Below are 13,888 nucleotides of genomic sequence, written 5' to 3' on the forward strand. Positions count from 1 at the left end.
CAGCAATGGAAACAATCACCAAAGTGAAAAGACAAACTACAGAATGAAAGAAAATATTTGCAAACCATATATCCGATAAGAGATTAGTTTCCAAAATATATAAGGAATAACACAACAAAAACAACTCAATAGCAAAAACACTAATAACTTGATTTAAAAATGACCTAGGGGCGCCTGGGTGGCACAGCGGTTAAGCGTCTGCCTTCGGCTCAGGGCGTGATCCCGGCGTTATGGGATCGAGCCCCACATCAGGCTCTTCCGCTGTGAGCCTGCTTCTTCCTCTCCCGCTCCCCCTGCTTGTGTTCCCTCTCTCGCTGGCTGTCTCTATCTCTGTCGAATAAATAAATAAAATCTTTAAAAAAATAAAAAAATAAAAATAAAAAAAATAAAAATAAAAATAAAAATGACCTAAAGCCTTGAATGGATGTTTCTTCAAAGAAGACATAAAAATGTAAAAATGGCCAAGAGGTACAAGGAAAGATGCTCAACATCACTAATCATCGTGTCGATGCCAGTCACGACCACGATGAGATATCGTCTCACATGTGCCAAGATGGCCGTCAGTAAAAAAAATACAAAACAAAACAAAAGACAAGTGTAGGTGAGGATGTGAAGAAGGAGCAAACTTTTGTACGTTGTTGCTGGGAATGCAAAATGGTGTATGGAGGTTACTCACCAAGAATAGAACTACCGTATCATCCAGTAACCCCTCCTGTAGATATTGGTCTAAAAAAAAGACATCGAGCAATTATTTACACTAGTACCTTTGTAAGTAAAGGTGTAATAAGTGCAAAACATATTTCGGGGCCCTCTGAAACTATTCACCGTGAGACTATGGCTTAGTCCAGGGTGTCAGAGGATGCCTCAATGGTGAAATAAATTTAAACCTGAGACCTAAGGTGACTAGGAATTAGTCTTCCACTGGAAGAGGGTGGAGTAATGAATACAATCATAAAATGGTTTGTAGTTAGGTAAAGACCGAGATGTAGGAGTATCTATTTATCTCTAGGTCATAGTGTAGTATCTGATACATAGAAAGATTTTCTGAAAATTGTTTAACCCTGAATCAACAAACATCTGTTTAGTGCCTCCTATATTCCCAGCACTACACCATTAAAGAGGGATACAAAAATAATTAGTCATAGACACTGCACTTTCACACCGGGGAAAGAACAAGATCTTCCAACTATAATGGGTACGAATCAAGCAGTGTGAACAAAATGTTGGGAGAAGGACAGGAATGAAGGGAATTTAATCCTCCCAGATATGACCTGGAATGTTTTTGTGGAGTCGATGGCTACCTATTTGTGTCATTCATCAGCCACAGTCAGCCTTCCTTAAAACCTAAAGGAATAGTATCTTTGTAGGACAGAGGGAGTCTCATAGCATGTCCACTTCCTAATTTGCTGGATTTGAGGTGTTTGAGCTGTTAGACCCTCCTAATGTGGATCATCAGGTTTAGCTTTGTTCTGAAGGTTATTGGTGGGTGGGCTCAGTCTCAGAATCAAAGGAACCTGACTTTCAACCTTAGGGAACATTCTCCTGTGTGGCCATGGCTCAAGAGTACAGCCAGCGTCGATTGTGGCCATGTATCTTTGACAACCTGCCAGTCCATGTGGCCGTTGTGGATGGCAGAGTCCTAAGAAAAATGTTAGTGTGAGCTTCATTGTTTTATTAGGAAGCTTACATGTTGGTGGATCAAAGTTAGCAAAGGGGAGTGGGAAGAGCATGTGTGTGAGAAATGTCTGCCACCAACAAACATGGTGTGTATGTCAAGCGTCCTAGGTCAGATCCATATTCCATGTGAAAAATATATATGATTTTTTTAAATGTTCATCACTTATGTTGAAAATAATATTGCAATTCCAGTGGATTCATGTTTGTAAATTAAGCTATACTAGCAACCCCAAATTATCTCTAAACATAGGTGACATGAAAACCTGGACCACTGAACATAGCCACATTTCGGAAATGCCACAAATTGTCACAGCCGTGTCAGTCATGTTGATCTAATAGTCAACTTCAATGATAATAAAATGTTATAATTATTTGCAATTTAATTAAGTTGAAATGTTTAAGTTTTTCATTTAATTAAAAAAATAAGTGGAACCTCAGAGTATGTATTTCATTCATACACTTTTATATAATCATGTTTACATGTTATTTTCCTGTCCCGATAGATGTGTGCATGCGATTTCTCTATCCCAATGGATTCTCAATGTAGTTTTCCAAAACAAACAAACTAATTAATTTGTAATTACAAGTGAAGTAAGTGACTTGGGCCTTATCTCAAATGACACAAGCCTCGCTCTGCCTTCAGTGACAATTCCTTGGAGCCTATCCCTAGTGTCGCTAATTTATCCTTGTTCTTTTTTAAGGACACAGAAATATTTGCTTCTCTTATATGTACAAAGAGTTACAAGTTGATTATTTCAAGTAAAGTATTAGTAACTGAGCACTTATTTGTTGCGTACACAGCGCTTGGTCTTTTCATCCACATCATATCATTTTTAACACAAGAATCACATGAGGTATGTATCATTATTTCCTTTTTACAGGTAAGGAAACAGAAGATCAACAACTTCTTGTAACGTGCCCTGATTCCATAGACAGAGGCAGAGCTAGAAACCGATCCCAAGTGTGTGTGGCTGCAGAGTCCGAGCTGTTTCTGCACCTCGCTTTGCCTTCCCTGCTAGCTCTCACAGACAGCTTTAAAAACATTTGTGTCTTTCATCCATTTATTTTTCATTTCAGGTTGAGGCTTTGTCTTATTAAAATGCCAGGATGTGAGAATTCAGACATGTAACTCTAGGGCTGTTCATACTGTAGGACGTCATTGCCATGATTCATATGTGACATTGAGTAGAATGTGCATGGCTGCTGACAGTCGTGTATGTATGTTTTCTTAATTCTTCTTCAGATAGAAGCTCTTCAGGAAAAAGCAAATTATTCAGAAGAATATGTTGGTCTTTAAACTGGAAGAGCCATGCAAATGACTGACTGTAACTAATATATTCTCCCCTGTCCTTGATCGTGTGCTCTAATTTGAACTAAGGGAATATTATTCTGAAATGCTAATCTTTCTTTCAATCCAATTTCCTAGCCTTCCTTGCATCCATACCTCTCTAACTACTCTCTCCCCCCATCACCATCATATGCTCCCACTTCCTATTTCCCTGTAGTTGCTTAATAGAACTGATGAAACCAAAGCTTACTAATGCAGGTCCCCAAATGCTTCAGTTCACTTTCCAATTAATCCCAGGCCATAAAAATACCTGGACTCTTCTTATTGCTTCATACAATCTCAGAAGGATGAAAAAGCATGGTGTAAGAGATAAGTCCTGGAAGATTTTGCAAAATGTCCAGGATTTAGCTCATAACAATGGTAAAATTTCTGTTTGGCCCTTTCCTCTTGAACATAGACACTTTCCAGCCCTTGGTATCAATTATAACTAAGGATGTAATTTTTTCATTCCAGGAAAATGATCGAGTAAGAAAGAGATGTCAAGGTCAACTCCATATTTTTTGTCCAATAACTGGATAAATGGTGATAATATTTACTGACAAAGAGAATACTGGGGCAGAGGGACATTTGGGGTGGGGGTGGAAAATCAAGAGCTGGCCTCTCCATGATCACCTAGGTGATTTACCGTTTATGTTATTACAATCAGTATCGCCGTAACACCCTTGTACGTGGGGACGACTTGCTCTGTGGTATACAAGTAGGAGTAAAATAGCTGAATTCTAAGATCATTGAGTCTTCAATTTTAATATTTTCATGGAATTTGAAAAGAAAATTTGTGTGCACAAAGTACTACGAATGAGGCTGAGTTACCATTTACAGATTGTAATTGTACCATTCTGTTTAGACATCTACATTAAATGTGGGGTAATTTCAACCAGTTTAACCTCCTCTGGTTCTGATTCCAATAGGCACCATTAAATGGACAGATGGAGACTGAAAACCATACAACAGTGACAGAGTTCATTATTCTGGGATTAACAGATAACCCCACACTATGTGCTATCTTCTTTGTGATTTTCCTGGGAGTTTATATAGTTACCATAGTGGGAAATATCAGTATAATCCTCTTAATCCGAAGCAGCCCACAGCTTCACACCCCGATGTACCTTTTCCTGAGCCATTTGGCCTTTGTGGACATCGGGTATTCCACGTCAGTCACGCCGATCATGCTCGTGAGTTTCTTAAGAGAGAAAACGACCATCCCCGTCACTGGCTGTATCGCCCAGCTTGGCTCTGACGTCACTTTTGGGACTACAGAGTGCTTCCTGCTGGCTGCCATGGCCTATGATCGCTATGTGGCCATCTGCTCTCCCTTGCTCTACTCTACCCGGATGTCCCCAGTGGTCTGCTTCCTCCTGTTGGGGGCTTCCTACCTGGGTGGGTGCATGAATGCTTCATCATTTACGGGCTGTTTGATGAATCTGTCCTTCTGTGGACCAAATAAAATCAACCATTTTTTCTGTGACCTCTTTCCACTCCTGAAGCTTTCTTGCGGCCATGTTTATGTTGCCGAAATATCTCCCGCCATCTCTTCTGCGTCGGTCCTCACAAGCACACTCTTTACCATAATCGTGTCCTACAGCTGCATCCTCCGCTCAGTCCTGAATGTGCGCTCCACCGAGGGGAGGAAGAAGGCCTTCTCTACCTGCACTTCCCACCTCACCGCAGTCACTTTGTTTTACGGGACAGTTGTGTTTGTTTACGTGATGCCGAAGTCGAGTTATTCAGCCGATCAGGTCAAAGTGGCATCTGTGATCTACACAGTGGTGGTCCCCATGTTGAACCCCCTCATCTACAGCCTGAGGAACAAGGAGGTGAAAGGGGCCATGAGGAAACTTATGGCTAGAACACATTGGTTCTCCTGAATTGCATTAGATATGAATCCATAAATAACAAACCAATGATTTGGGGAAACATTTGTGCTGGATACTTTGACAAAGTTTACCATTAACTGTATCGCTTCGATAGTGAAGAACTATCGAAAAAAGCCAATGTTTACTGCCATATAGAAAGTGAAATATATCATTAACATCGAAATCTGCTACATTCAAATTAAATATGAACTTTTTCAAGGTCAGAATACCTTTGCGAAATAGTTCCGTTCGTCAGTTGTGAGTCCTAGTTAAATAAAGAGAGCTGGGGCGCCTGGGTGGCTCAGTTGATCAAGCGTCTGCCTTTGGCTCAGGTCATTATGCCAGGGTCCTGGGATCGAGTCCCACATGGGGTTCCTTGCTCAGTGGGGAGTCTGCTTCTCCCTCTGCCTGCCACTCCTCCTGCTTGTGTGTTCTCTCTGACGATAAGAAATAAAATCTTTGAAAAAAATAAAGAGAGCTATTTCCATCGAAGATCAAACTTAACTGAATGCCATCTTGTTAAATAATATTTGGCAAAAAAACTTGTCCCCAGCAGATGTGCAATAAATGGTGACATTGATAAGTCAGGCTGTTCAGGTCACTTCCTTTAAAGGCACTGCCCTGCCTTTGTCAACGGATATTTAAACTTTTGGAAACATTGATGTCAGTGTCTCCAAAAAGGTGCTGTTTTCACTTTGTTTAAGCCAGAGCAAAGATCGTGATTCATGTGTGGCCATTAAGAGATCCAACCCAGATAACACAGAAAGAACTTTGTATACATCTCTCTGGACTCTTCGCAATATGAGTCTTACCAGATGAGTCTAGACTAGGATTTCAAAAGCTGAAGTTTCTTTGGAGAGGGAGACTGGGATATTGGGACTTTCTTTCAACAATAATTGATAGATAAGAGGTATGAGATTATGGTTCAGGCAAATAAAACGTTTGCCACACATTTTGTAATGTCTCTCAGGGAGGCGTCTACTGTCACTGCTTCCTCCACTGACCTTTTTGAAGGCGCTTATGATCCAGTCTGGTTATGGCAACTGTGTCTAAATTGATTCCCTGCTTCCTGTACTTCTTTCACAATTATTTATGATTAATATTTTCACTAATGTATTTTATTATTAGCATATGAATAATGTCAGGCAAATTCTGCGACAGTTTGGAGGGACCGCTTTACAAGCTGACCTGGGTTCTTCACTGGTCAGATCAAGGAAACCTCCTTTTCTGCCTGGAAGCCACTCTGTGGAATTTCTCTGGTCCTATTACCCTGTTCATGCCTCTTTACTTGCATCAGCTATGGGCCTGTAATCCCACCAGTGCAATAATTCTAGGGTTAAAGTCAGCACAGACATGGCCCTTTGTAAAGAGAGGGCCCCCGAAGGTGTAACTTCAGTCTCAGAAAGGGCGTCTTAGGAGTCGTGGTGGGAGCTCTGCTCTCTGGTAGTTGAAGTTGGTTTCTTTTTGCTGAGTGTTTCTGGAAGTCTCTGTCTTCATTTTTCCTCTTAGACTTTGCTTTTCACCAGGCTACCTCCTCAGGCCTCTGCCCTATTCCCCTCCCCATGATCCGCTTGAATGATCTTATCTTCTCCCCTGAGCTCAGCTGCCACCTGTGTGATGACAGAATCCCCACATACCCTTCCTGGGAGCACAGATGAACTTCTTCACTGGCCTTTCCCCGCAGACTCTCAAACTCAGTGCGCCCTGACTTGAATTTATCATACTTCTCACAAATCTCTTCCTTCTCCTCTGGTCCTTTCTCGGTAAGTGGCATCTCTTTGTAAAGCCTAGTACTGCAAGAGATTTGGGGTGACCATCACTGCACACCCGTCAAAATAGTCTGCCTCCCCCCACCCCGTTCCTTCTGTCAGATGGAAGGCATGTTGCATGCCCACCGCTTCCTTATCTGAGTCTCTCCTTTCTAGGCACCTACAGACTCTCCCGTTGATCAGGGTAAGTCCGTGCAGAGGTTTTTCCTCCGTATTTCCACTCTACGGATTCAGTAATCGAGTCACCCAGATGGAGCTGGTGTGCTGTGGCACTGGTACATCTTTTGTTGGAGAGGATATACATCGGCGCCTATTCTTTCCTTCCCAAATTCTAAATCAACTGAGGATATGGCAAAAAGAGAAGGCACGTAAGGGAGCAAAATATGAGCCTGTACAAGTGAAGAAGCTGATATTAGAGTCTGTGACACGTATTTGTGGACACAGGGTTTTTCGTATTCTGGATCCCAGAACGTGACACTCTTTTCTGTCCCTGGCAGTATTGGAAACACTAAGGTCTCCCCAGTGAGACTGGGTCTTTCCCCATCTGTTTGCAATATGGCCAAGAGTAGCCCAGAGCACTGAGGGCAAGCTCACTCCCAAGAGAGACGGGGAAGGGGAAAGGCTGGGATTGCTCTCCTGGGTTGAATTGTGTCCCTCAAAAATTCATATGTTGTAGTCCTAACCACCAATATCTCAGAATATGACCTTATCTGGGACTAGATACAGATATTACAGATGTAAGTAGTTAAGATAAAGTCATATTGGAGTAGGATGGGCTTCTAATCCAATATGACTAGTATCCTTATTTAAAAAAAAAAAGGAGAATTTGGACACAGACAACACACAGGGAGAACCTCATGTGAAAATAAAGACAGAGAAATGGGTTATGTTTCTACAAGCTAAGAAACGCCAAAGATTGCCCACAAATCATCAGAACTAAATGAGAGAGCTAGAACAGGTCTCACAGCCCTTGGAAGGAACCAACCCTGCTAACACCGGATCTTGGACTCCTAGCCTCCAGAACTGCGAGACAATCCATTTTTGTTGTTTAAGCCACTCCGTTTGTGGTACTTGTTACAGCTGCTCTCCACCGATCTAGTTTTCCCCTCCAAACTTACCACCAGCTAATCTGCCACTTCTAGGGGAGGAGGGAGTGAAGGCTAAGGAAGGTGTGTTATGCTAATGGTTCTCTCTTCCAAAGAGGGATAGAGAATAACAGGAATGGGAAAAAGCATTTTCCCCAAAGAGCACATCAAAAAATAAGGAGCAAGAATATCCCTGGGAGAACAATCAAAAACTCCTTTTGTAAGAATTTTTTTTTCAAGTAGTTTCCTGATGATTGTGTCTTGCTACTTAGAAATATGAACTAGGAGAAAATCTTAAAGATCCTGAGCTGTTGTGTTGTTAAAAGATTTCTAGTCTATCTAAATTTCAGGAAAATTGTCTTCTTCTGGCGTGGATTGGACTTAGGAGGTCATTGATATTCCTCGTTTCTGTGACCCTTACCTGTGGCAGAGTATTGGAGGAGATCGAAGGCAGAGGGGTGAGAGGTCATTTCTTGGGGGTGAGGAAATCATTGAATACTGTGATTGGGATGGTGGTTACACGAGTGTTTACATTTGTCAAAAGTCATCTACCTATACACTTAAATCGTGTGTCTGTAAATTATACTTCAATAAAGTTGCTATTTTAGAAGATTCTACAAGAGAGTACTCCTTTCTTTCTCATTTTAATCTGAGGCTACAGGCAGTGGCGACAGGATTCCTCTCTTTCTTAATTATTGCTCCAAGCTGTTCCCCCACCTGTTACACCTCCTCTGGTTCCCAGATATTTATTCTTTTTGGTGCCTTTCATCCCTTTCCTCAGCACTATGCCTGTACCAGCATTCACTTTCTTTCTGCTTAAAAAAGTTCTATTATTTCTTCTTTTCTTACATGTTTGCAGGTGATAAATTTTAAGCTTGGGTGGGTTTGTTTTTGGTCACAAAGAGTCTTTGCAGCACCTTCATTCTTTTTTTCCCGCTTTTTAAATGTTTTTATTTTGAAATAATTATAGATTCAAGGAGCTGAAACTATAGTACGAAGAGGTCCCGTGTCCCCGTTCTGCGGTTTCAGCCAGCGGTTACGAAAGCGCCCCATCAAAACCAAGAAACAGACACCGAAACAACGCATTTGTGTAGTTCTGTGCACCCTCGTTCTTGAAGATAACTATTTTGGGTAGAATTCTAGGTTACGGTTAAAAATCTTGGAGCACTTTTAAGATGCAATTGTTTTCTTGTTTCTATCATTTCTCTCAAAAATTCAGCTATCAGTCTTCCTCCCTCTCCTCTCCTCTTTTTCAAAAGGAATAGGTCTTGTATCTCCCCCTTGTTGGGGAAATCATCAAAAAGCCGTGACTGCCCGTTGACCCAAGAGCTGGACACAGGCATTCAGTGGCCCCCGGCCGCCTGGCCTGGCCTTGGAATGGGGGTTCGGCTTGCCTTTCCCGTCCCAGGGGCTGCTCCAGGGACACAGCCTGGAGACAGTAACTGGTATTGAAAACACCTGCGCGGTCTGCGCGCTGCGTGGCGGCTCCCACTTCAAGCCTCTTTACAAGCGTTGGAGGTGTGGCCGGTGGGATCATTCGCCATCTTGCTGCCGCCCAAGACGAGCCCTGAATGTAAGTTCCCTTTGCTTTTGAGAACTGCCACCTTCCACCCTGGAGTGGCAGCCTGGTTTTTTGGGTTTTCCCTGCCCTGTGTGGAAGGGGGCTGGTTTCCAGTCATACCTGGGAAGCTCCCAGGAGAAGGTTGCAAACCAACACCCCGGAAGCTTTTAACGTCTGCGTTTGGCTTCCTGTGGTCTTGTTGCGATTTCCCAAAGTGCGGCTGCTGTTCTGCCCGTGTTTGGAAGGTGCAGGGTTTCTTGAATTTGTAGCTCGCGGTCTTTCATGTTTGGAATATTATCACTGAGTATTTCTTCAGGAAATATTCTTCTCCTTTTTGCTTGGACTTCAAGGGCACGTGTTCAGTCTTGTCACAATTTCCTGTATAGCTCTCACACTTTTTGTATTTTTTATTTTATTTTTCTCTAACCAGTAACATGTATGTTCTCTACTGACCTGCTTTCAGTTTACTAATCCTCTTTACTGCTGTGTCCAATCTATGAATTCATCTGAATTCCTCATTTATTTTCCATTTCTAAGATTTAAACTTGGTTCTTTTTGTTTTGTTTTTTTTTTTTAAATGTTTTCGTATTCAGTTCTCTGGTGTGATTCTTCATCTTATTCCTCTGTTTTTCTTAGATATATTTTTAATATTTATTTTGAAGTATCTAGTTTTTATGCATTTGGTCCTGGCAAATTATTGGCATACCTTGTCCTTTTGTTTTTTGAATGATGGGCAAAATAGGTAAAAAGTTGTAGAGGCTCTAGATGAGATTGTCTTCCTCCAAAATGTATTTAATTTTCTTCTAGCAGGCAGATAGAGCACTGGGTTAATCTCTTTGAAGAAATGGAATTTGAGTCCCCAAAGGGGTCATTCATAAAACAAAACAACTCCGCGTCTCCTCGTACAGTATAACTCCTAAACTTGCATCCTGGTGGAACAGTGGTGATATTTCCAGTGTAGGTTAGGGGCTGTGCTTTGTTGGGGATGACCTATTTCTGGTTTGGCTTTATTTCTTGGATGTAGCAGTTACCCCTAAGATCTAGTCTTTCAGGACCCCCAGTAGAAGCATAAGGTATCATGGGTCCCCTCTACCTCGAACAGCCTGTTCTCAGCCCAGCACTGCAAAATGCCAGAATCTGCTGAGATCTTCAGCCTCCCCCAGGCAGATTGTCACCTGGTGTTTGGATGTCTCACCAGCCCACGTGCAACTTGGAAGTCATCAGATTCCTTAAAGAGAAATGACACGTAGGATTTCAGACTCACGTCTCTACAGTTCTTGCTCTCCAGGATCTCGACCTCACAAATCTTAGCTGCCTAGGCATCTCTGACCTCAAACTTCTTGTACTCACCCTGCCCCATTGCCAAAACCCCCACACTGTAGCTTTTTTCTCATTCTCCGTTCCTGTTGGTATCGTTTGGCAAATGCATTTATCTGTGAGGCTCAGGGAAGGACTTATTGAGGAAATGACATTAAACGGAGGCGTAAAGGAAAATAGGAGTAAGGCGGTTATTGGTAGCTGTTAATGCAGTTGCAGAAACAGGTGGGCGAAAGGAGAGCTGTGGGAGGTTGAACTAATTATCCTTAGCTCAAAGTACAGGGTCTGGTACACAGTAAGCATTTGACAAATATCTGTTGGTTAAACATTAATTCTAATTCAATGAATATTTATTTGATCTCTTTATTCCTCGCAGTCGATTATGAACTGAGGAAACAAAGTTGAATAGATCATGTGCTTTTCTTTCAAGAAGTTCACAACGAAATGTTTCTTAAAAATACGATGGTTTCCATTCAAATGGTAAAAATAAAGTGCTAGTTGCCATTTTTTAAACTTAAAAAATGTTTAAGGTTTTTAAATTGTTTGATGTATGTATTTAAGGTGTACAACATGATCTTTGACACACACGTGGAGAAACGATTAATGCAGTCAAGCTCATTAACATATCCATCTCCTCACACAGTTACTTTTTTGAGTGCGGTGAAAACAACTGAAATTTACTCTCTCAGCAAATTTCCAGTATAAAATACACTATTAACTACACATATCGTGCTGTACTTTACATCTCTAGAACATATTCATTCTACATAATTGCAGCTTTGCACTCTGACCAGTGTCCCCCCATATCTACCACCTCCCCAGCCCTGGGAACTACTGTTTTACTCTCTGCTTCTGGATTCCACTTTCTTATATTCCCCATATAAGTGAGATCAGGCAGTGTTTTTATTTCTTTGGCTCGTTTTACTTCGCATAGTGCCTGCAGCATCCATGTTATTGCAAATGGCAAGGTTTCCTTTTTTATGGCTGCATAATATTCCACAGTGTATAACTACCACATCTGTTGACACGATTGTGTGGCTTTTATCTCATTCTGTTAATGTGGCCTATCACATTGATTGGCTTGCATATGTTAAAACAACCTTGCATCCCAGGGGTATACCCCACTCAGTCAAATTTGAGACTTAATGAGACGAAAAAGTTTAAGATGATTATATGAGGAAATAGAGACTTTCACGTTAACTAGGGGACACTTGTGAAAATGGAATGGTGAAGTTTGTGAAATAGCTGGTCAGAGAACTTGTAGCCAAATTTTAATCCAGTGTGAAAGAATGGGATCTGGAGACCCAATATGTTCTGACACCACCTATGATCAATGAAGCCGTGACTTGAATCCCAGTTAAAGGCCTTCAGGATCTCTCCTCATCTGCATTCACTCTAGCACAACCTCATTCTTCCTTCCTTGAGATTCTTCTTCCTTGCAGGGTTTTCTCCCAAGATGCTTTGCTGCCATTCTGGAATCTTCACCCATCAACTTTACACAGAGTTTGTCCTCTACCTCTTCATTTTAACTAAACCTTGTTGTCTGAGAAGGGCACAGTTGCTTCTCAGCTCTGTTGAAAGGAAGTTGCTCACTCCCCTATTCTGCAGGCACCAGCCACAATGGTGATATTCTCCTAGCTTCTTACTATATTTCTAAATCATTTGTTTGCATATTTACGATAAAACATTTTCCATGTTGACACCAATCTTATCCAGCTATGAAACAATATATGGTTGACCCTTGAACAGTGCAGGGGTTATGGACACTGACCTCCACAGAATCAAAAACCATGTATAACTTTTGACTCCCCCCAAAACTTAATTGGGGTGCTTGGGTGGCTCAGTCGGTTAAGCATCTGACTTCCGCTCAGGTCATGATCTCAGGGTCCTGGGACCCGGTCCCATGAAGGGCTCCACGCTCCTCACTCAGTGGAGAGTCCGCTTCTCTCTTTCCCTCTGCCTGTCCCTGCCCCCCCCATTGCATGCACTCTCTTTCTCTCTCTCTCAAATAAATAAAATCTTTTTTTAAAAAACCATTTAACACATATTTTGTATGTCATGTGTATTACATCCTGCATTCTCACAACAAAGTAAGGCAGAGAAAAGAAAATGTTAAAATCATAAGGGAAGAAAATACGTTTACAGTACTGTACTATACTTATTGAAAAATCCCCATATAAGTGGACGAATGCAGTTCAAACCCATGTTATTCAAGGGTGAGCTATACTATTGTCCTCTGAGTCTTTTACTGACGACCCAGTTTCTTCCCATTTATTAGCAAATTGCCACCAGCCTCTTGATCTTTTCCCATCTCAGTCCCTCAGCCCTCCAGCATTGGCACCTTCACACCATGCAGCTGTGCCATCAGACAATGTGACCTCGAAATGCCTAGACTCCTTGCAGCGTCTAACATCTTCCACAATCCACATGAGAACCTTACTACAATGGCCTCAATTAGATTCTCCAGTTATATATAGCACCTTCCACTTCTGTAATTTTCATAAATTAGAAGCTTTGATTTTTATGCTCTAAGTCAAATAACATTTGAATTATTTGCTTTTTGAGGACTCAAAAAATTAATTGTGAAACCATCTAGCCTATTCCTTTGCTGGGGAATAGAAAGAATAGCTCTTTGACAGCCTTTTCTATATTATTCCTGAAATCTGGTATGCTAAAAATGTCTCTTTCGCTGTAATTTTCATCAGTTTGTTTTTCCAGAAATTCATCCATTCCCATCTAGTTTCCTTATTTCTTTGAATAGAGCTGAACAAGGTCGTTCTTAAAATTCCTTGAAATTTTTCTGTATTATGGCCTTTCACCCATTTCAACTCTAAGATTTCGTTTGTAGTTTCTCCTTTTTTGATTAAGTAAATTAGTGATTTTCCTTCTCCCTTGTTGGCTCACTCTCCCTCTCTCTTTCATTTTTCTCCTTTTCCATTTTAGTATAATTTTTTCCTTCTTCCAAAAGCCACAAAGATCATGAAAATAGTTTTCCAAACTTTTTCGATATGTTTACTACACTCACATGTGCGTGTGTATACATGCGTGTGTATGTGCATATAAACATATATATGTAATAACGTTTCAAAATATTTTTCTCATTTTAAAATATTTTAAAACTACATCTGGTTTTGTAAGACCAGGGAGTGAGACCAGGGTATATCAGGCAATTAGAATGCACTTTAATTGCTTTGTACCCAAAGTGATGATTTTATTGGGAATACTCTACTTTTTCCACTTCTATTTATCAGCAGGCTATACAATTTTAAGTGTTTTAT

The 13,888-nt window shown here is 41.2% G+C and overlaps 1 protein-coding gene across 1 annotated transcript; it reads left to right on the forward strand.

The window, feature by feature from the left end:
- The first annotated feature begins 2,760 nt into the window (after window positions 1–2,760).
- On the forward strand, window positions 2,761–4,890 carry LOC121099727 (olfactory receptor 481). Its single transcript, XM_040631314.1, has one exon. It carries the CDS (start codon window positions 3,952–3,954, stop codon window positions 4,888–4,890), a length of 939 nt encoding a protein of 312 aa, XP_040487248.1. The 5' UTR covers window positions 2,761–3,951.
- Window positions 4,891–13,888: the final 8,998 nt, after the last annotated feature.

This window comes from Ursus maritimus, unplaced genomic scaffold (genome assembly GCF_017311325.1).
Source record: "Ursus maritimus isolate PB19 unplaced genomic scaffold, ASM1731132v1 scaffold_16, whole genome shotgun sequence".
Lineage (NCBI taxonomy): Eukaryota > Metazoa > Chordata > Mammalia > Carnivora > Ursidae > Ursus > Ursus maritimus.

Excerpts from the sequence above, each read along its gene's own strand:
- LOC121099727 (XM_040631314.1), top strand. The coding sequence starts at position 3,952 with ATGGAGACTGAAAACCATACAACAGTGACAGAGTTCATTATTCTGGGA.